Source organism: Buceros rhinoceros, unplaced genomic scaffold, assembly GCF_000710305.1.
Source record: "Buceros rhinoceros silvestris isolate BGI_N320 unplaced genomic scaffold, ASM71030v1 scaffold1027, whole genome shotgun sequence".
Lineage (NCBI taxonomy): Eukaryota > Metazoa > Chordata > Aves > Bucerotiformes > Bucerotidae > Buceros > Buceros rhinoceros.
This window is the reverse complement of record NW_010422557.1, coordinates 37,056-57,158: the sequence shown is the minus strand read 5'-3', so window position 1 is coordinate 57,158 and position 20,103 is coordinate 37,056. Positions and strand designations below refer to the sequence as shown.

Below are 20,103 nucleotides of genomic sequence, written 5' to 3'. Positions count from 1 at the left end.
CTTGTATCAGCACTAGTGTGGCCAGCAGGAGCAGGACAGTGATTGTTCTCCTGTACTCTGCACTGGTGAGGCCAGACCTTGAGTACTGCGTCCAGTTTTGGACTCCTCACTATGGAAAGGCCATTGAGGTGCTGGAGTGTGTTCAAGAAGGGCAACAAAGCTGGTGCGGTGTCTAGAGCACAAGTCTTATGAGCAGCAACTGAGGGAAATGGGGCTGTTCAGTCTGGAGAAAAGGAGGCGCAAGGGGAGACTTCATCACTCTACCCGAAAGGAGATTGTTGTGAGATGGAGGTTGGTCTCTTTTCCCATGTAACAAGTGACAGGATGAGAGGGAACAGCCTTAAGTTGCACCAGGGGAGATTTAGGTTGGAAATTGGATAAATTCACCAAAATAAACATAGAAACAGGTTGCCCAGGGAGGTGGTGGAGTCGCCATCCCTGGAGGTGTTTAAAAGACACGTAGATGTGGCACTGAGGGACATGATTTAGGGACCGTGGTAGTGCAGGGTGAATGGTTGGACTGGATGGTTCCAACCAAATGATTCTGTGATTCTAACATAGTCCTTCACTTGACAGATCTCTTCTGAAGGTCTGATGCCCTTTCCACATTTGTTCTTGTTGCCTCTGTCCTGGGTTCAACAAGAACACAAAGAGTGGTCCCAATCCTTCTACTATGTGAATCTCTGGGTTTTCAATTTCATTAGGGGTCTCCCTGTCTTGTCTCCTAATTTCTGAAGCCATTCATAAGTCGGAGGTTGCACCAGTAAAAGAGTGGTGAACAAAAGTAGGTTTCAGGGGGACTAGGAATCACCTACCAGCTTGACATCAGAGGGTGTTATAGATATCAGAGGGAAGGACTGACAAAGGATCATCCAGGAATGGCAAAGACAAGGAAGGAGATTAAATGTAGTCCAAGTTCAGAAATTAAGATAATTGTAGATAAGGCAAGTGTGAGCAGTGGAGAGAGTGAAGGCAGCAGAAACACCAAAATACAATGGTAAGAGAGGCAGAAGGAGCCTCAAACAAGCACAGATTCTTGAGAGCTGAAAGGAAAAATAAAAAAGCTGAAGGACAGAGACAGTGTGACTGGCAATATCAAACTTAGCAAAGGCATCATGAAAGATATGGAAGAAGCCTTTAACAGGAAGATGTCCTCCGCATGTCCCTTGTTCATTACAGTAACATAAATGCAGTTTCAGCTGGACTGAAGAAGGGTGAATGCCCATTAAGGACACATTTTGAACAAGGAAATGAAGGGAAGGATGGATTTATGTAAACCAGAGGAGTTGTGGCTGCATGGTTACGAAGGAAAGGAGACAAATGAACAGTCAGTGAACCTGAAATAGGATAGGCTGGGCCTCGCAGATGAGGGATGGCAGGTGTGGACTGGGTAGAGAGCAGGGTAAAAGTGGGGCCAATTCACTACATTGGCCTGTTCTGGAAAAACCACTGACTGTGAACCTGAGCAGCAGTAGAGTCTGGGGATGTTTCAGAAGTTGGAAGAGCCAGCCAGGAACATGGGTGAGGAGTCGAGTACTGGCCAGGGGAATACAGACCTTCTGGCAGGGAAGATACCAAACCCAGAAGCAGCAGGACCCAGCAAGCACACAGAAGCTCCTGGAAGCTGTCAGACTTCAACTGATAAAACAATTGTTTTAATCAGAAAGGAAAATAGAACTTAGTGTCTGTGTTTTCCCAGCTGCAAGCGTGTGTGCCTGGCAGGTTTGTTGTTTGAACAGCATGGTGGAGAACTCACCATTTGCTTTCCTCTGTCCCTGCTTGGTTGACAGCTCAGTTAAATTGTGTCTCCATTGCAGGACATTGTCATCAATCTGTCTGAATGTAACAGCAATCCAGTTGATGTCTAATTCCTGTAGAAAATGCTACCTCTTTAATCCAGTAGTGTGTAATGCACTGTTTGAGAGTTTGCCAAACTCATGGCGGTGGCCAAGGACAAGAAAATGTAGCACTTTACATCTTCAAAGGATTATACAAACAAAAGAGTGTTATTTTCAAATCCAGTATCCTGTCCCAGATAGTTAACTCTAGGAAGACTTAGAGGCATTGTTTGTTTAGGACAGCTTTAGATTTTGAAGGACCATGTTCCCTGCTGACAGTACTTACCTGTTTTAAGAATTCCTGAGGAAGTCAGTGACCCAGAGGAAATTCCTACTTCTCTAAGGTAAGTTAGAGATCTAAAGACAAAACCAGAAAAAGATCATTGTGTGCAGTACAAGAGAGCTAGCCATGTTAGACAAAAAGATGGTAGTTTATTTTTTATGGAAGCTCAAAAGCCTTATTCGACATCAACATGATTTCTTGCAAAATGCCATAGAAACAAATTGGAATATGCAAATTCCAAGAAGCATGCAGCAATATTAGTAACGAGATCAAACAACTACATGGCATGTAAGAAGAGCAGATAAGGGCCATGGAAACGTTGCATTTGTTGAGAAGTGTGCAATACTGGCAGAATAGTGACTTTGATTCTTGAATTAAATGAATGAAGGGAACCCCAGACTCATAGCAACTTGCCATGATCTTGCCACTGTACTTGGCTAAGTGAGGGGATACGTGAAGATTCATGGTGAGTTGGCTCTCCCTTCAGCTTGCATGTCTGTGCTGCTTCCTGCTGGTTCATAATCAGTTTCTAGTTTGACATTGCTGGATACCTAAAAACATTCTGTATGAAAACTAATCTGTGCCCTCTTTAAATGTCGGTTAGGGTCAAGCAGTCTCTGTTAAATAAAAATACAGAGTACAGAATAAGCAAACTTCCCATGAGGCAGAGTTCATGAATTACTGGTCAGTAGCAAAACTGTGCTGTTGGATAAGTAGGAAATGAAACCCATCCCCAGTCTTGTTGGAAAAATCTTAGGTAATCCGTGATAATTAGATGAATAAATCAATGATTTCTACGAGTCTGGAAGTCTTGTGAATGAGTGGTAGTTGAAAAATGGAAGGAGGTATTCAAGATATTTTTGTATTAAATTACTCTGAGCAAATCAATTTCTTTTAAAAAGAATTTATTATTTCAGGCATTTTTTAGAACTTGCTAGTCTTAAAATTAGTAATGCTACTTAGCATGTATGTTGGACAGCTTTTTCAGGATATCCATAAAGCAATATTCTTAATTAACTTTAAACATGTATAGGTAGCAGAAAGTTAGGATGGATCCAGCACTGAAAATCATAACGTGTGAGATGAAGGGGTACATTTTCTGTGCCGTAATGATCATAATCTGGGAGAGGCAAAGGCCATCCTGTTCCCTGACTTTGCTTCCCATGTCTGTGTGACAGCTTGGACATGGTATACCAACACTGCGGTAGGGAACGACCAATAGCAGTCTAAATACAGATGCTGTTAGAAGACATGGAAAGACCTTGTAGATAATTTGTCTGCTTCGAGTTGACCATTAGGAGGCACAAGAAGGAGAAAAGGGAAATACAGTAACAAACTGGATATGCCACGAAACCCCATCAGTGCTGCTGCTAGATGTGTGGTCCTCTCTGTGTCTACACTAAAGAGGAAGGTTAAATCCAACCATTCTCACCTAAGTTTACCCTAAACCGTACATCAATGTGTGTGAACACGAGGTGAGTTTACACTGCTGAACTTCTTTGACAACACTCATTAACTTGTCCATCGCATTAGCTGTTTGGTTGAAAAGTGGAACTATTTTAGATTCTTGACTGGAGGACGTAATGCTCTCTCTGTAAATCCGTATTTTGTCCTTTAATTCCACTTCAGCAACAGTTGAAGAATGTTAGCATGTGAAATGATGATAATATATGAAGAACTTAGCTTTGATTCTAGTTTGGTAACTGTAGAAGGTGTTTTATAGAAATCTAGTTACTTGTGATGGATTTGTAGGGAGAACAGAGGTGCCATGTTCGATTCTGTAAAAAGATCAGTTAGGCACTAAGGTTTTATTAGAATGCTGAAAATAGTTGTTAAATAGCTCCTGGTGCTTTAGAGTGGCAAGGCTGGTTCCTCCCTCCGTCATGGCCACAAGGGAAGAGTGAGCGAGGGAAGAGGCCATTGAGCAGCCTCTGCTCTAGATTGTCCACAGAAGCAGAAGGTGCATCTGAACTTTAATGTGTCCCAGCTGTGCTGGAGAAGAGTAGGAAGTCGGTCTGCTTTAAGGATTTTCTTCTGACAGACTTGCAGAGAAAGTGGCTGGTGACCTGAAACATGCCAGACCTCCAACCTGCACTGAGGAACTTGTGAAAACCCATCACAGCAGATTTTGGTTGCGAGTTGTCTCTTAAATCAAAACAAGAATGGCATGTCTTCACGGTCCTGTGGAGAGGTGGGCTCCTAGGCTCGATGTTCTGGTTTGTATTCCACCAATACTATTTCTTCAACTATGCGTCAACGTTATCTTACAAAGCTTGGCAGCACAATCCTGCTCTTGTACTGTTCTAGCCCAAGTTTGGGTTTTAAACTTAGCACTGTTCAATGTGTTTTCGTTATTCTTGGCAAGCCGGGGAAAACAACGCATTGTGTATAATGTGTGTTTAATTGCTTACAGAATAAATCTTTGCCTTGTTTGTTGCAACAGCTGTAACTGCTGGAAGATCCTTGCAGCCTTGAATCAAATGATACTGATTGGTTTAAGGTTTCTGAGTCTAAATTTAGGGGGCTGTAGGCTTTTTATTGTTTGGTAATGTGTAATGCAGCCAAACCCGGAATCTGATAATTTAAACAACTGAGGTCATTTAGCCCATTTTTCTCTAAGGACAAGAATGTTCCATATTGTAAATTCATTGGTTGTTCAGCTAGTATCATTTTTAAATATAACCAGCATAGGAGCATACCTCAGAGGAGATTAAACCATAGACTAATAAATCACTGTTGGAAAGACAGTTTTAATTTTCCTTTTTTTAATGCCATACCGTTGCCTGCTATTACATTCCTTCCTAATGTGCGATAAAGAAGCCTGTTCTCTTTGTCATGGTGTCTAGCTCCGTCAGACATCTGCAGAGTACTCTCTCACTTCTTTGCTTATTGCTTAGTCAAGCAACGATGTTATTTAGCTTTTAATCTTTAAGAAAAAAAGCAGAGTATCCAATCCCCTCAGAGGTTTTTATGTTCTTTTCGTTCAGATTTCTCCAGCTTTTTGAAAAGTCTCTGTGGTAGTGAAGGAAGCTGAACCTGCTGGTTCAGACATCACCAGGGCTGTGTTATGGGTGGGGTGTCACCTGCCACAGCGCCACGCTTAGGCAGGTCTATATGGCAGTAGATGTCTTGGCTGCCCTAACCCTGGGAATGTGGCTGTTAATCTGTTTTCCTCTGTCAGCTCAGTCCATCTTTGAACTCCCGAGTTTCCCAGGTTCCTCCTTCCACTCAGCATGTAATTTAGGAGCACATTAGGTTGCATTTTTCTAGGGTGAGCTTTCTCCTTGCCGGGCTGCGATAATATTTGCATTTTTTTCATGTCCTCAGTGGAAATGGCTGTGCCCATTTTTGTGTTGCCTGCAGGTTTGGATCCAGCCTCGTGGCCTCGGGAATGGTGCTGGCCTCGCAGCCGTGGCTCCAGGCCAGGCTCCAGCACTGCTTGCCCTGATGCCTCACAGCCTCAGGTCTTCCAGCCTCAAAGACAGGCACAGTGAGCCTTTGTAAAATGCCACAAGATTAATTTCCAAAAGACACAACAGCAGCACACTATGGTGTTCCTGCTTGCAGTCTGGGACACTGTGCCAGCAGGGTGGGCTGAGGCTGATGAACAAAGGGTTTTGTCTGCTATGCTCTTTTATTTGGATGCTTGCTTTTTGTGTGCCTGCCAGATTTACCTGAGGTCCTCTCTGGTTTAAGAAATTGTATGATTACAAAATGGAGACCAGCAAACCAGGAAGATGAAACAGCAAAGACCAGCTTTAGGCTACGCCAAGCCGCTTGCACCTGGTTTGGTGGCTGGGAGAAGGGTGGTAGCTATCCTGATCCCTCCTCTCCTCCTGCGGCTGCATTGTAACTGGAGCTCTTGGGATCTCTATGCTTCCTTTTAACAATCCTTAGTCTTGTTCAGGCTCTGCAGTTCCAGGCATCAGAGAAGGTCCTTCATCCACGCTGGAGAAGCTGGTGTGCTTGCAGGCTGGCACTGTTCTTTTCTCAGCACAATGCTTCTAGCATCAGTGACCTTTATTCTATGTATCATATTTCCAAAGACAGCCGTGACACTGTGTAAATCTGATTTTATTTTCTATGCATACATCTTGATTAAATTTACAACCTTCTGTTTTGCTCTGAGCGCTTGATAAAGTCCATGCGTGTCTTCATAATAACACAGATGACAGATATGTCACCGAGCGTTTCTGTTTTCCTCTTATTTCCTCCAGATTCACTCACACATCTTTTATTAGCTGCAGGGTTCCTGTCACTTTAGACTTGATTAGATAAATATTACTTGAAAAATTTTGGATAAATGACAGTTACATAAAATAAGCCCCTGCCTGGTGCTGAGCTTTGTGCTACTGAACTGAACACCTCCAACCCAATGCCTGGGTTGTTACCATAATCCTTTGCTGCAACCTCGTCTCTAATTTCTAACCCACATATTTCTCCCCATGCTGAGCTGATTTTGAACATACGTGCCATGCCAAAAAAAAAAAAAACCTATCACATTTCCTGTCTCTTGTAATACCAAGAAAAATGCATTTCTGTTTTCCTCAGCTGTCAGTTTGATGACCAATCAGTGCTTAATTAGAGAAGGTCTGAGCCTGCAACTACAGAGGGTCAGATTTTGCAACTCATCTGCGGCACTGGAAGCTAAAAATTATTTTTAGATCTGTGGAATCTTGTTGTCAGATCATTTTCAGCAGAATCAAATAACATCCAATTTTTCTGTGACCCTTGACAACAGTTTTTTTTTCTTTTTAATAGTTTGGGGGTTTTTTTGGAGGGGAAATATTTTCGTTGTGCAAATTGATGTTTTGTGGCACACAAAACTTATTTTCCAGGTCCCCTTCTTCTCTAAAGCTGCAGGAGCCATTTTTTAAATAATATTTCTCATCTTGGCAGCTATAAAAATACTTCCTTTTAATCAATATTTGTGTTCCGATGTATTTCTTAGGTGATGTGTGGTTAAAAAATGCTCTGTAATGACAGTTTCCCTGAGGCTGTAGGAATCAGGCACGTGTCTCGTGTTCCTGATTCTAGGCACGGTTGTTGTCCAACCATCAGTCATATAATGAAGCATAAATAGAAGCTCTTGCAGGATCAGACCCTCTAATGAAGAAGTCAGTGTGTCCCAACTTGTCAGCAAAGACTATTAAACAGGCTGGATGTGAGCCCAAGTCTAGGCACAAGGTTGTTTGCACTCTCACGTTTTTAGCACAGCTAGTTTGGGGCCAGCACGAGCCTCGGACTCTTCCCAATACACAGTTTGTTGTGGCCACTCTGTTTTGCAGGGTAATAGTTATGTCCTAGGACATGAGTCATATCTGATCAATCTCTACCTCATTTTATTTACTAATATAGATGTAGCCCAAAAGTTCGTACGTGGAAGTCAGTCTTTTCTTTCATTTTTTTGTCACTGCTTGACAGCACCATGAGTGACAGAGTTAACGGCATCTGTGAGCCCTGGGGTTCAATGTTTGCAGACTTACGGGTAGTTTTAAAAGAGAATCTTATCTTTGAGGGAAAAAAAAACCTGAAAAAGAACAAAAAACCCCCTTAAATTTGGGAAAAACAGCCTAGAAAGAAATAGGGTAATTTTTTAACTGCTGTGAGGCAGGGTGAAGCAGCTGCCTGTGGGCCACAAAAATTTATCTCAGACTAAGGTCTGGCCAGTAAACGTGAAAAAAAAATAAAAGTGCTTGGAAGAAACTGAGCACTATGAGGACAGGTAGTCTGCTCAGTATGGTTTGTGGTGCGTGCTGAAGACGCTGCTGGTGATGGAAATAGGATGCTGATAGCTTTGCTTTCTCTAGAAGTGAACAGAAATTGGGAATACTCTGTAGGTATGGGTACCTAAACCAAACAGAAAACCATTGCTGTTTCTACAGATGAGGGGAAGCTTTTGCACCTGACCGTAAATGAGATCTTTTCTTCAAGATGTGCATTGTACTACATGTCCTTACTAGCTCTGAGCCGCCTGTTCTCTAGGCAGGCATGACAAACACAAGGTCTTAGGCGCTTCTCTTACACTCATGCTTACACTCATGCTTAGCAAAGAGCCTGGATGTATCAGTCATATTATTATTCAGGCCTCCCACCCCTTTTCTGCATAAGCATGAGTTTATACATAAGAATTGGTATTATTGAGCTCTGAAAGAGATAAAAAAAAAAAAGAGCAGTCAGAGCAGGTAATATAAAAGGCAGCAGAAAATAGGGTGCTCTGCTCCGTGTAGATGTAATGTATCTCCATCAGAAATATGTGAAAGTAAACACTCTGTTTTCCCACCGTAGCAGAAACTTTGTGCGCTGGCTTTGCTGGCTTAGTGCTGGTTCAGGCACATTTTCCAGGTGCGTTAAGAAATAGATTAGAAGCAGAGAAAACACTTGTAATGCCAGCAGCTGAAGTCTGGGGGATTGCATGGTTGCTCTTCTGGTGGCGCAGTGGCTCTCCAGGAGGTTTATCATCCTGGAGAAAGAGAGGGTGGCCAGGAGAGCTGTATTAAAACCAGCAGTAAAAACTCAACAGACTGTAGGTTTGGTGCGCTCAAAATGCCGTCTTGTGTTCAGGAAAGACTCAGAGCAAATTATTTCTGCTGGAGGATGCTCTCCCCGTGTCTTCTCCCCATAAGCCTGCACTGCTGGTGGAGCCTGGCCTGCTCATATGAGCACTGAGAGGCCAGGATGGCATGGGCTTGGTGCCACCTTGTTGTCTTCATAGATGAGGTGTGAAGCTGCCTCCTGAAATTTTTATTGATACTGATATCACACTCAAGTAAGTTAAAACTAACAGGCCTGTTGTTTGGAGAATACTCATCTTCGGTTTCCAGAGGTGCTGTTTCCATCCACAGACCTTGCTCTCTTCTGAGCATGATCCTGTGCTGCACCCGTGGGAAGGTGGTGAGGACAGACAGATGTTCACACATCCTCACCAGTGAGGAGAGGCCCCAACGCTGCCTGTGGTCCCCTGGGAGGTGCTGATTTGTGGTGATGTGGTATGGGGAGAGCATCTCTCTGGGCCCTGGGAGAGATTATGTCTGTGCAGGCATAAGTCACCCTGCATGCTGTGCCACCATGTCACTTTGCAGATGAGTTTCATTTTTTCTTCTTTGCTCCGCCCAGGCTCTTGGCATGAGTTCCTTTCTGAGTCCATGTGTGCCATCAAATAGGCTTTATGGGTTGTACCTTTTTCTCCATTTAAGTTCTTTTAAATGAAAGCTTATTTTTCTTCCCTTCCTCTGCTTCTGACCTCTGGTAGTCCCAGCGTATTTCTTTGTATTAAATGGTGTTTACAACTTCTTTTTTTTTTTTTTAACTTTAATTTTTTTTTTCCAGCTTCAACTTCTAAGACATTTTCCAGGTCGTTAGTATAAAATTTAAATAAACTAGTCCTCTTAATTTCCATTGCTTGAAACATGTTTAACCTGTTGTAGTTCTACAGCCATCCTTAGTCCATTTGGCTATGCTTGTATTTAGTCAGAATTCAAATAAAATGTGTCACACACTAATTCTGACCTAATACACAGCTTCCTGGTCCTGAGATCATGGTCTCAGTTCGGTGTTCAGTAGGATTTCCCAGTCTGGCTTTCGGTAAGCTGATCCCAAAACTGATAACACGGTTTAGTCAGATTGTTTACAAAAATGTGGCAATGTAAAATGTTCTCTTTTTACCTGGTCTTCGTTCATAGTGTTACTTTTAAATGATATTTGTAAAAATAATGCATAAGAGAAATGAGGAGTGTAACTGTTCCCAAGATGCTTTTATTTAGCTTTAGCAGCAGTGGCATTTTTCAGGAATAGATCTGGGACTGGAAGTCTAGTCTGAGTAGTTTTCTTTTCCTTACTCTACCTGTTTGATGAACCCAGGTTAAAAGAAATTCCCAATAAGCGGTATCCTGTGCTGTTTACAGTAAATCAACTACTTCTGATCCCATCAAAAACCTGGAAAAGCTAAGGAAAAAGGGTTCTGGTATTCTTCAGAGATTATGAATTCTTACTATTTTTATGCTTATTGTTAACATCTTAGAAAGTTTGTATAGCGGTCCTTTTTTGTCGTCCTAGAAAACACAATGCCTTTCAGTCAAAGCAGGAGGGTGAACAAATTGTTTTGCTTTGCATTATCTGAAACATAACACATGCTCCTGCTGCATGCTCACTGCAGAATTAAATGGCATCCTCTGGGAGAGAGCTCAAAAACGAATGGATCCTTCACGAAAATCAATAGCCTGGGATTGCTGCTAGGACAGCTAATGTCCCTTACCACTACCTTTTTACATTCTGTCCTCAGCTTTGAAATTAAATATGCTTAGCTCCATCAGAGTTTTTCATTATTATTATTATTATTATTCCTCCCATGTTTCTCCCAAATCACATCTGAAAATGTGAGCATGCATGTCAGAGCACTTAGCAGGTCCTCCTAGCAGAACAATGGAAAACTTGGAATATTAAATGAAATTAGGCTCTATTTGTTAATGATTGTTTTCCTCCAATTATAAAATGTGCTCAAGCTGTAAAAACTAGGTAGAAACCCAAGTGGAAAGAAGGCAGAAAATTCCTAGCCAACTCCTAGGAGGTTTTCTTTCATTAATATTTTGACTGCTACCCCTAGCACTGGGGCCTCTCAGTACATTCCCATTTGGTATGAGTCACACCAAGAAGGAGGACCTGAAATAACCAGCTGTCACTGCCTTCTGTTAACTCTGAAAGACTTTTTTGCCCACCTGGACACTGTCAGACAAGTGAAGCGTCAGCTTTTTCCGTTTTGCTCAGGGCAGATTCGCCTATTACCAAGGAGGCTGCTTCCAAAAACCTGTCAGTCAGCATGGTAGAAGCTCACGAGAGTCCTCTCAAGGGCACCGGACTCTGTTCTGGGAGCAAGTTTTTGTCTCCTGGGGTCACTGCTCCCAAGAACTTTTCCTCCCCGACACCATTTTGATGTGCAGCATCACACTGACCAGGACCCCTCATGACGTCCTCTCCCCACCGCCCTGGCAGAACTGGCGTGGGCCATCAAAGGGGACCAGCAAACTCTGCAAAATGGGCTGGGACCATGGCCTGGGTGTGCTTAGGAGGTGAGCAAGGAGCCTAATTGCCTTCAGCACCCTCCGCTGTCACTGCCAAGAGATGGCCGCTGCAGACTGTAAGCACCAAGAGTCCCTGATGAAAGCAAGTCTGCTTTTCCATACGGCAGTAATACAAAGGAAGCGGGGAGCAGCTGCGGTCTTGGCTTAACACGCCTGGCTCGCATCCCTCGGTAGAGATAAGGTGAGCCGAGGCTCACATGGAATTGGCAAATGCAGTCTATAACATCAACGGTAGGAGAGTGTCCAGGGCAGATGCATGCTCTTTAGTTTGACCCAGAAAGCTTGTGGGGCACTTGTCACCAGAGAAGTGGTTAAAGATACAAGAAACTAGAAAAAAAAATCCACGTCTTATCAAAGGAGCTCGTGCCAGACTGGAGTATTGTCTTGAGAGGAAGGAAGTGCTGTTCAGAGAATCTAATTGGACTTCAGAGGAGCTTCTCACCCACTGCAATCACTTATGTTGGAGGAGATGGCAATTAATAAAAGAGCCATGAGGCAGTCAAAGGGGAGACAGTGTGCTGAACCCAAAAGGGAGTATCCAGCCAGGGAGAACGTGCTAATGGGGGGTTATAAAGGGTTGGTCTTATGATCGGTTTTATTTTGGGAGTTTTTTAGGGACCAAAGAACAACCTGTCAGAGAAGCATTTTAATGGATTTTGCAGCACACACAGAGCTGAAGTACATTGCTCGTGAGTGGGAAAATCAGAATATTAGAGAGGAGAACTGGGTGACCTTGAGCACTAGAGAATTGATTGGCGATGAAATGCAACAGCCCAAAAAGAGCGAAGAGGTCCCTCAGGTAGAGATTAGTAACAAGAACATTTGCTTTTAAATGGCATCTCACTGGTTAGCAAAGAGAGGAGAAGGAAGTTTCTGCCTGTACTAGGCGTAGAACCAATAGGGCAATACTTGCATCTTTTCTGGAACAGCCTGCACGGTTTTGGTCCCCATAGTATGGAGCAACCACATCTTTCTTGGACTGTGTTCCGGGAACGGCTACAGGACAGTCAGGGGAAAAGAGGACGTATCTTATTGAGGGCCAAGACATCTTGGCTTGCGTAGCTTAATAAAACGGATGCTGAGAGGAGATACAGTATCTCTCCAGAAGTACAAGCAAACTCAGGAGAGGAAGAGAAGGACAAAGCTGGCACTTACATAAGTGCAATAAAGATAAATTTAGCTTGGAAACAGCCAGCCAGTCTGGGGGGTTTGGAAAAGACGACCTGGAAGACCCTTTCGAGTTTTGTGGCTCTGTTCAACTGCAGAAGTAAGATTGGCTATTCGGGTAAAAATGGCACAGGAGGGATTGCAGAGTGTTTGCAGGGAGCGTTAGCTGGTTTCTGCTTCGTTTACAATTCCTTGACTGCATTATGCACCAGAAGAGCTATTAGCAAAGAAGTATCTGGAGATACAAGGGCAGGCCTCTGTGATCAATAGAGAAATTAAAGCAAATGCACAATTTGCACAGCATGGCAGTCTGCACGCTGCTGCGGGTGTGCACATCGGTGTGCTCGTGGGCAGGGTGGTGTTAGATGACATCTGACTTTTCAAAGGCGTAGCTATCAACTCACTTGAGCAAGTATTATTTGACCTTTTAGGGAGATCATTTAAACGTCAGTGTCTTGAGCACTCTTAAAATATGCACCCAGCTGTGCTTAATTCCAAAACTAGGTGAAGGATGAAGAGAAGTATTGACCAAACGTATCTGTTATTAAATATAATTTTCTGCTTCAGTTTTACTTCAACTTTTCATAAATAAATGTATCAAACTACAGTTGACTGAAATTATTGTTACAGCCTTAAACTTTGGAAATTTTAAGTATCTTGTGCTTCCCACTCAGTTACAGCTAGTAAATGTGTCAGAACAAATCAATAATGATTTTGTATGTCATTTTGCACTAGTATTAACTTTCTCATAAATAGTAGGGTTGAAGCTACTGACACGTAGTGGTAAACGGGCTTTGGAAACTCAATTTATGTCTTTTTTTTAAGGACAAAAATCATACTACCATATTTGGGATCAGACACTTTGGTGACTGTGTGACCTTTTGTTACTGACTTTAAAATAGTGGTGTCTTGGATAGCTTGTCTTTGTGGGACTACACCAAAAAATAGAAAGGAAAACTCAATATGGTTATTTGTTCATTTGTTATCTGTTCCAGTAATAGTTGCCATTGGTGGTAAAATTGCTTTTACTTCCAGTTTGAATATTACTGCCTTCAGATTACAGCCACGTGATCTTGTTAAATGCTTTGCACTGCTAGATAAAAGAACTTGTTGGCATTGGTAACGGCCTCTTGTAGCTAACTGCAGGTTATTATCTGGAGAGACAAGGTTGAATTACCTCTAACCTTCTTGAAAGACACTGGCCTCCAATTAGTGTTTCACTGCAAGGCATGATTTCCAGATTATAAATAACCATGGTTGCATACTTTCCAAATTCAGCATCTTTTATTTTAAAGCCTGATCACCAGAACTGAACAGCGCTGTGGTTTGGCCATTGCTGTAGGTAAGAAAAATGCAGCCTCTGACTCCCTCGTGAATAGATGGTTGCAGGAAAACAGGTGTCTGTCGGCATCCTTAGGAGATGTGGTAATAAGTATTTGGATATGAAAATGAAATCTAGCACAATGACGGATAGTAAATATCATGAAAGAAAAAGATACTTTGAAGTGCACATCTCTGTGCTTCTGTTTAAGAACCCCCTGTACCCCACACTGGTGAGGCCACACCTTGAGTACTGTGTCCAGTTTTGGGCCCGTCACTTCAAGAAGGGCGTTGAGGTGCTGGAGAAAGTTCAGAGAAGGGCAATGAAACTGGTGAAGGGTTCAGAGAACTTATCTTGTGAGGAGCGGCTGAGGAAACTGGGGTTGTCTGGAGAAGAGGAGGCTCAGGGGAGACCTTACCGCTCTCTACAACTACCTGAAAGGAGGTTGTAGGGAGGTGGGGGTCGGTCTCTTCTCCCATATTAAGAATGACAGGATGAGAAGGAATGGCCTCAAGTTGCGCCAAGGGAGATCTAGGTTAGATATCAGGAAAAATTTCTTTACAGAGAGGCCGGAAGGGAGGTTGGAGAGAGGTGGGGATCGGTCTATTCTCCCATGTAACAAGTGATGGGACAAGAAGAAATGGCCTCAAGCCAGGGGAGATTTATGTTGGATATTAGGCAAAACTTTACAGAGAGGGTTGTGAAGCATTGGAACAGGCTGCCCAGGAGGTGGTGGAGTCCCCAGCCCCGGAAGTGTTTAACAGCCGTGTGGGTGTGGTGCTGAGGGACGTGGTTTAGGGACCCTGGCAGTGCAGGGTGAACGGTTGGACTCGATGATCTTAAAGTTCTCTTCCAACCAAATGGTTCTGTGATTCTGTGAAATTGGAGTCTACTAAAATGCTGCATGAGAAATTGTAATTAATCAGTGGAAGTTACAAACTGGAGTATCTGTCGCAGCGTTCTTTGGAATAGAACTATGACCTTTCTTTTGCCTCTTCCTTACCTAACACTGTTGCTGTTACACAGCATGTTCTGAGTTTTCAGGTTATTTGCTTGAAATACCTGTTGCTATGCATATAAAATGTAATATCCATAAATTCAGTGATTGGAGAAAAAATTGGTACTATTGCTTGTTACAGGGGGAAGAAAAAGGAAAGACTTTATTTTGAGATTATAATAATTTACTATTGCGAACTACAAGTTTATCTGCTCATCAGCTCCCTGAATGCCATAGCTGCATGTTGACTATTGTTCCAAAATATCTATCATTGAGTTTACTTTTATTAATTTAAATATTAGGATAATTTAATAACTTCTTCAAGTTGTAATTTAGCATAGGTTTTCCTTACAGACCTTCCACTGTCCTAGACCCTAATTCTTACTTTCCAGTGAGAGATCCCAGCTTCTTGTTTCTGTACTGGAACATGATCCTCTTTGCATATGCCCCATTTCACCTCTAATTTGGTTTTGCATAATCTGCTTTGTGCCTCCGTGCATCCCTTAGCCCTGTTCTTCTGCAAATTTCTAGAAATTGCCACTCTTTATATAGTTTGTAGCTATGGCACCTAAATACCACAAATGAGGTCACCACAGACAGATCCCAACACTTTTATCATCTCTGTGTTCATTTTTCCTTAGCTTTGTTTCTTTCTTCCTCTTTCGTATGTCTGCTTGCCCCAAGAACACGCCTGCATTTTTACCTTTCCCCCCTCAGTTCTCTTCCACTCCCATGGCAAGGTCGCAGTAGAGAAGTTTGCTTCTTCAGGAGAGACCTTATTAAACCAGGAGGCCCTAAATATCAGTGTAGGATGCTGTTTGGGCTCTTCTTAACCACAACTCCTTCATGAACCTGTTCCACTTCCTGAAGTGGAGAGCATCACCTCAGCTTTTATTAACCGTAGTCTGTAGTTGCTTTGACAGATGAACAATCTTTTACCAATCATCTCAGACACCTGCAGATTAGGAGAAAGAGTTTAGAGAGGAGCTTACAGATATATGGGGCTGCTTATTTTAACTTGAGAGGGCTGCCAGTGTGTCATGCCCACCCCGTGGTGGTGACTGCCTATCCCAGGCATCATGTCTCACAGATGACAAGCACCAAGATGAGAAAAGACTGGCCTACAGTGGTAAAGTATGAAAAAAATGAAGAGTCACAGCAATGTTAGAAAGTGCTCCTTGCTTTTAATTTGAAGACCAGGCAGTAATTCACTGTGGCTGGGAGGACTCACATGTTTTGACTCACGTGTTTGTGGTTGTCCTGGTTTGAGTTAAAACAGGACCAATTTTGTTCAGAGATTTTACCTTTCAGTTAAGTCTCTTCTAACTAACTGCACTTTCTGAAGTTAACGGCATACTTTTGCAGTCTTCAGGGTCTGCTTAAGGGATTGATAACTGATGATGTTTACGGTTCCCACCAGCAAAGTGAGTCATATGTGCTTCTCAAACTGGCGAGCTTCCCAGCCTCACCCCGGTGTCTTCCTGATGCCCCCCCATTCCTACTGACCCTGCCAAACACCGTGGCTTGAGCCCGACAGAGCCTGTGCTGCTGCAGGTCAGGGACCCCTGAGCTGCAAACCATCTTCCTCAGCAACCAGTGCTTATCTGGCTCTGCAGCCCCACGTAGCCTCCGTAGCAGTGATTTTGCCTCACGATCTGTGCGTGTGAAGTCCCTACCTGAAGGAATGTTCCCAGTGACTTCTTGTCACTTGTTTGAGATCAGCGGTGGGAGACAGGCTATAGACAAAGTCAGTCTGCAAAGGAGAGAGTAGCTTATCCTTGTCTGAAACAGAGCCAAGAACAATGTATCAAAGTCCATAGATATTTAACTCTACGACTGACAGGATTTGTCTTGCTGAGGTGTAATTTTAGAAGTTGAGGTATACAAGTAGTTTTTCTTCTATAAAAGAAGCTGCTATCAGGAGGTGATTCGTAGCCCCGTTGCTTTGCCTGAGTTTTTGCTGCTCGTAGTACAGTTAATGCAATGCTTTGCTCAGCTCTCATGTAATGTTGTTATGTTGCCATGACACGCGTGAAAACTAAAGTCAATTTATTACCACCCTGTTTTTCCAGTATTCATTTTAAAAAGTTGGTTTTTTTCTTACGTTTTAACTAGAAGTTTTTGTGTCATTTTAAGTAATGAAGAAAACAATAGCCAACTGTCATATGCAAATTCATGTAAACAAGGTAGTATGAATTGAGTAGATAGCACTGAAAATAGATATGTCCTTCATATGTCCCCTTCTGCTAGGGACAATGATGAGGAAGGAGGAACGGGTTTTGTAATGATAAAATTGGTATTATTGCTTGAAATAGCTGCAAGCAGAAGCCATAGATAATAATAATCTTCAAACTGTAGAGGTTGAAAGCTCTGAGAAGCCAAGAATGACTGCAGCTGCCTTGAGTGATGGTGGAACAAAGCCGTATAGTTGTGAATAGTTTATGCAGATGAAATATAATCACAGAGCCTAAATGTGCAGTCATCAGGTTTGTGATCCAACAAGCAGGTGGTACACATGTCTGTCTCAGGGTTTTGGAGGGGTTCCCTGGCATTAACCATCTCAAAGAATCATAGACTAAAGAAACAGTTTTGATATCTACAATTAGACAACACAAGGGAACCGTCACTTCAAACACAAAATTATTCTTTGTCTGCAGTCTTCTCCTGACATTCAATGAGACAGATTGTTTCTGTTTTAAAATAATGCCTCAGAACTCAGTGCCACTTTTTTTCTGGAAGTACTAAATGGAAGCTAATGACAGAGGGGAAATGATTTCCAAGTTTTGCAACTGGCAACCATTACCATGAGCTTTTCAAATCGATTTTTATATACTTTAAATTGTGGCTTGTCAAGAATTGGGCAACCAAATATATAGATAATGCAGCCACAGTAGCCCACTGTTCCTGAATTATTTGTGACCTGATCATAGTATTTGCAGATATCTTTCCTATTTCTAAAAAAAAAAATCTGCATTAAAAATTTGACCAATAGTGTTTTGCTTCTGTGTTCCTGGAAGAAAATGACCACTTTAATTATTAATGTTTAATAGCCCTGTAGTTTCAGTGGTCACTTAGTGACACTCTAGTGTGATGGGGTTTCTTCTACTAATTTCAAGTACTGAAGAAATCTTTGCTGCCTCAAATTTGAGACACAGGAACATTTTAAGGAAGAAGAAACAATAACGATATTAAATAAACAATCTTGTGACTTTTGAGACATTTGAATATTTTTCTATAGCAAATGAAAAACATTAAAATGCCGTGTATATTGGTCTGGATCTGAAAGTGACTCTGTTCCTTCTTGACTAAAGCAGAGTCTGTGATCAATTTTCTCTTTTTCATTCATAAGAAATAATCAAATTTATGCATATATGTTTGGTCCCATGCAGCTTGAGTCTAGAGAGCATCAGCTGAGCAGCTACCCATCCATTTTCCCTTTCCTTTAGGTTGCCAACTTAAAAAATGTGTAGCAGATACTGAGTCAGTGTAAAACGATTAGCCCAGGCATTTATCCTTCTTTAAATCCTTTCATTACAAATTCTGTCATTAGAAATTGGAATCTTGATACGCTGTCACTTCAGTCCTCTTTCCTCACCTGCCTATTCATGCTGATCAGCTACTCACTGCATGTGTGTGTTTAATAACCATTATGTATTGCTGCCTCTTTTTTCCATTTTTCATGGTTTAATTATTCCAGTTGAAATTGAGTAAAACTGCCAAAAAATTAAAGAAATGGCTTCTTCATTATTTAAGTAATGATTGCCCATCACTGGTCAGACAAGTGGATTGGGATTCAGGTGACCACATGTCAATATCTACAATTTTGATATCTGTATCAGTGCTAGTCCTCCCAAGCTCCCCTTATAGACAGTGGAGAGAAAAAAGCATTTTTAGGATGCAGTGTCATCTCAAACTAAGCTTTTAAAAAAGATCAGATGACTTACACATGAAAAATGCTAGTTTTAGTTGATTGTAAATGGAAACAAGAGCAACTAGCTTAGAAGTTTGCTTTGTACGTGTCCAAAGGTAGATGAGATGAATCTCATCTCTGTCTTCAAATTAATGATAAATGCCCGGAGGTTTTGCATGACAACACTTCTAACACAAATGTACCGCGGCTGTGTTTTTTGGTGCAAAGGCCATAGCACCGTTCAGTCCTCTGAACAGATGAGTGAGTCCTGTTCAGCGCAAGCACCAGAGGCGGTACAGTACGTATAGGACTGCGTTTCAAATGGATTACGTTACCCTGCTTCTCACCTTGGCTGAGAAGTACCAGGGTATTAGCATGTCCACGTTCTTTCCAGAAGGATCAGTTTGGGGAACAGCGTTAATGCTCTGATTGTAGACATACAGAGATAGTGTTTAATATTTATGCTGGAAGATAAAAGAAATGGCCTTGACCAGATTAGGTCCTGCTATGCAAAGCAGCGTATATCTTGTTACAAACAATAGTAATAACTGTTCTTGCCCCACCAAGCTCACAAGGAGATAGTTTATACAACACAAAGGGAGGAACCTGGCAGGAAGTAGTGTTATTTAGGAATGACACATGGCAAGGGCCTCTTGCATTAAAGAGGGTTGAAAAAGGTGACAGTTGTTGAATGCTGAGACATTTTTTAGGTTCTGCAGTTAACTTAGGACATTGCCTTAATGGTGATTTTTCATGTGGGTTTTTCCCCCAGGATGATTTCCAGCATGCAGCCTCAGAAACCAACTGGGAGTCAGTCACAAGCTCTGTCTCAGTAAGTAATTTGTTACTGTTTTGCCCAGGCATGAATTGATAGGATGGGTTGAATCCAACTCACTGAAATGGCACATGCGTAGAGGAACCATGTATTCACCTTTGGGCAGGGATCAAATAAATCTTTATTCACCGCATACCTTGAGTTAGCTACTTTGTTTTTGAGGACAAGAGATTCAGGATATGCCATTAGCTGTTGTAACTACATGAAATAGCCATTGGGAAACATTTATTGGCCTCAAACTTACCCTACCAAGATTAAAATACAAGATATAAACTCCTTAGTTTTTTCAACTGTAAAATGTCTTGACCTAAATAGAAGACTATACATAAAACAGGCTGGCAGGAAAATGGACCTAGCTTTTCATTGTCAATACTGAGATTTTTAATAACTGTTTGTCATAAAATATTGTATCTGAAGTCTCCATATTCAGCAGAGAAATGTGACTTAGGGGAAAAAAAAGGAAAACCATTAATCCAGTTTAAAATTTTATTTTTCTCTTCATTACATTTGATTTGTGTTATTGGCTAAAAATGTCTTGCCTCTGTCATTTCCCAGCGAAGTTAAATTCTGGGGAGTGGCAATATATCATCAGAATTCATAATACGGGCAGTCCTCTTCTGTGTGCTCTGCGGCTGGTCAGCACCGTGTCACAGATCTTGTAAACTCCTCTTAAAA

At 42.0% G+C, this 20,103-nt stretch overlaps 1 protein-coding gene across 1 annotated transcript in view; it reads left to right on the top strand.

Moving 5' to 3' along the window:
- PDGFD (platelet derived growth factor D) overlaps positions 1-20,103 on the top strand; it is an 85,833-nt gene that overhangs the window by 37,527 nt on the left and 28,203 nt on the right. Inside the window, exon 4 of the mRNA XM_010140064.1 lies at positions 19,366-19,425. Within this exon, the coding sequence (XP_010138366.1) occupies positions 19,366-19,425 (60 nt within the window). The remainder of the gene's footprint in view (positions 1-19,365; positions 19,426-20,103) is intronic.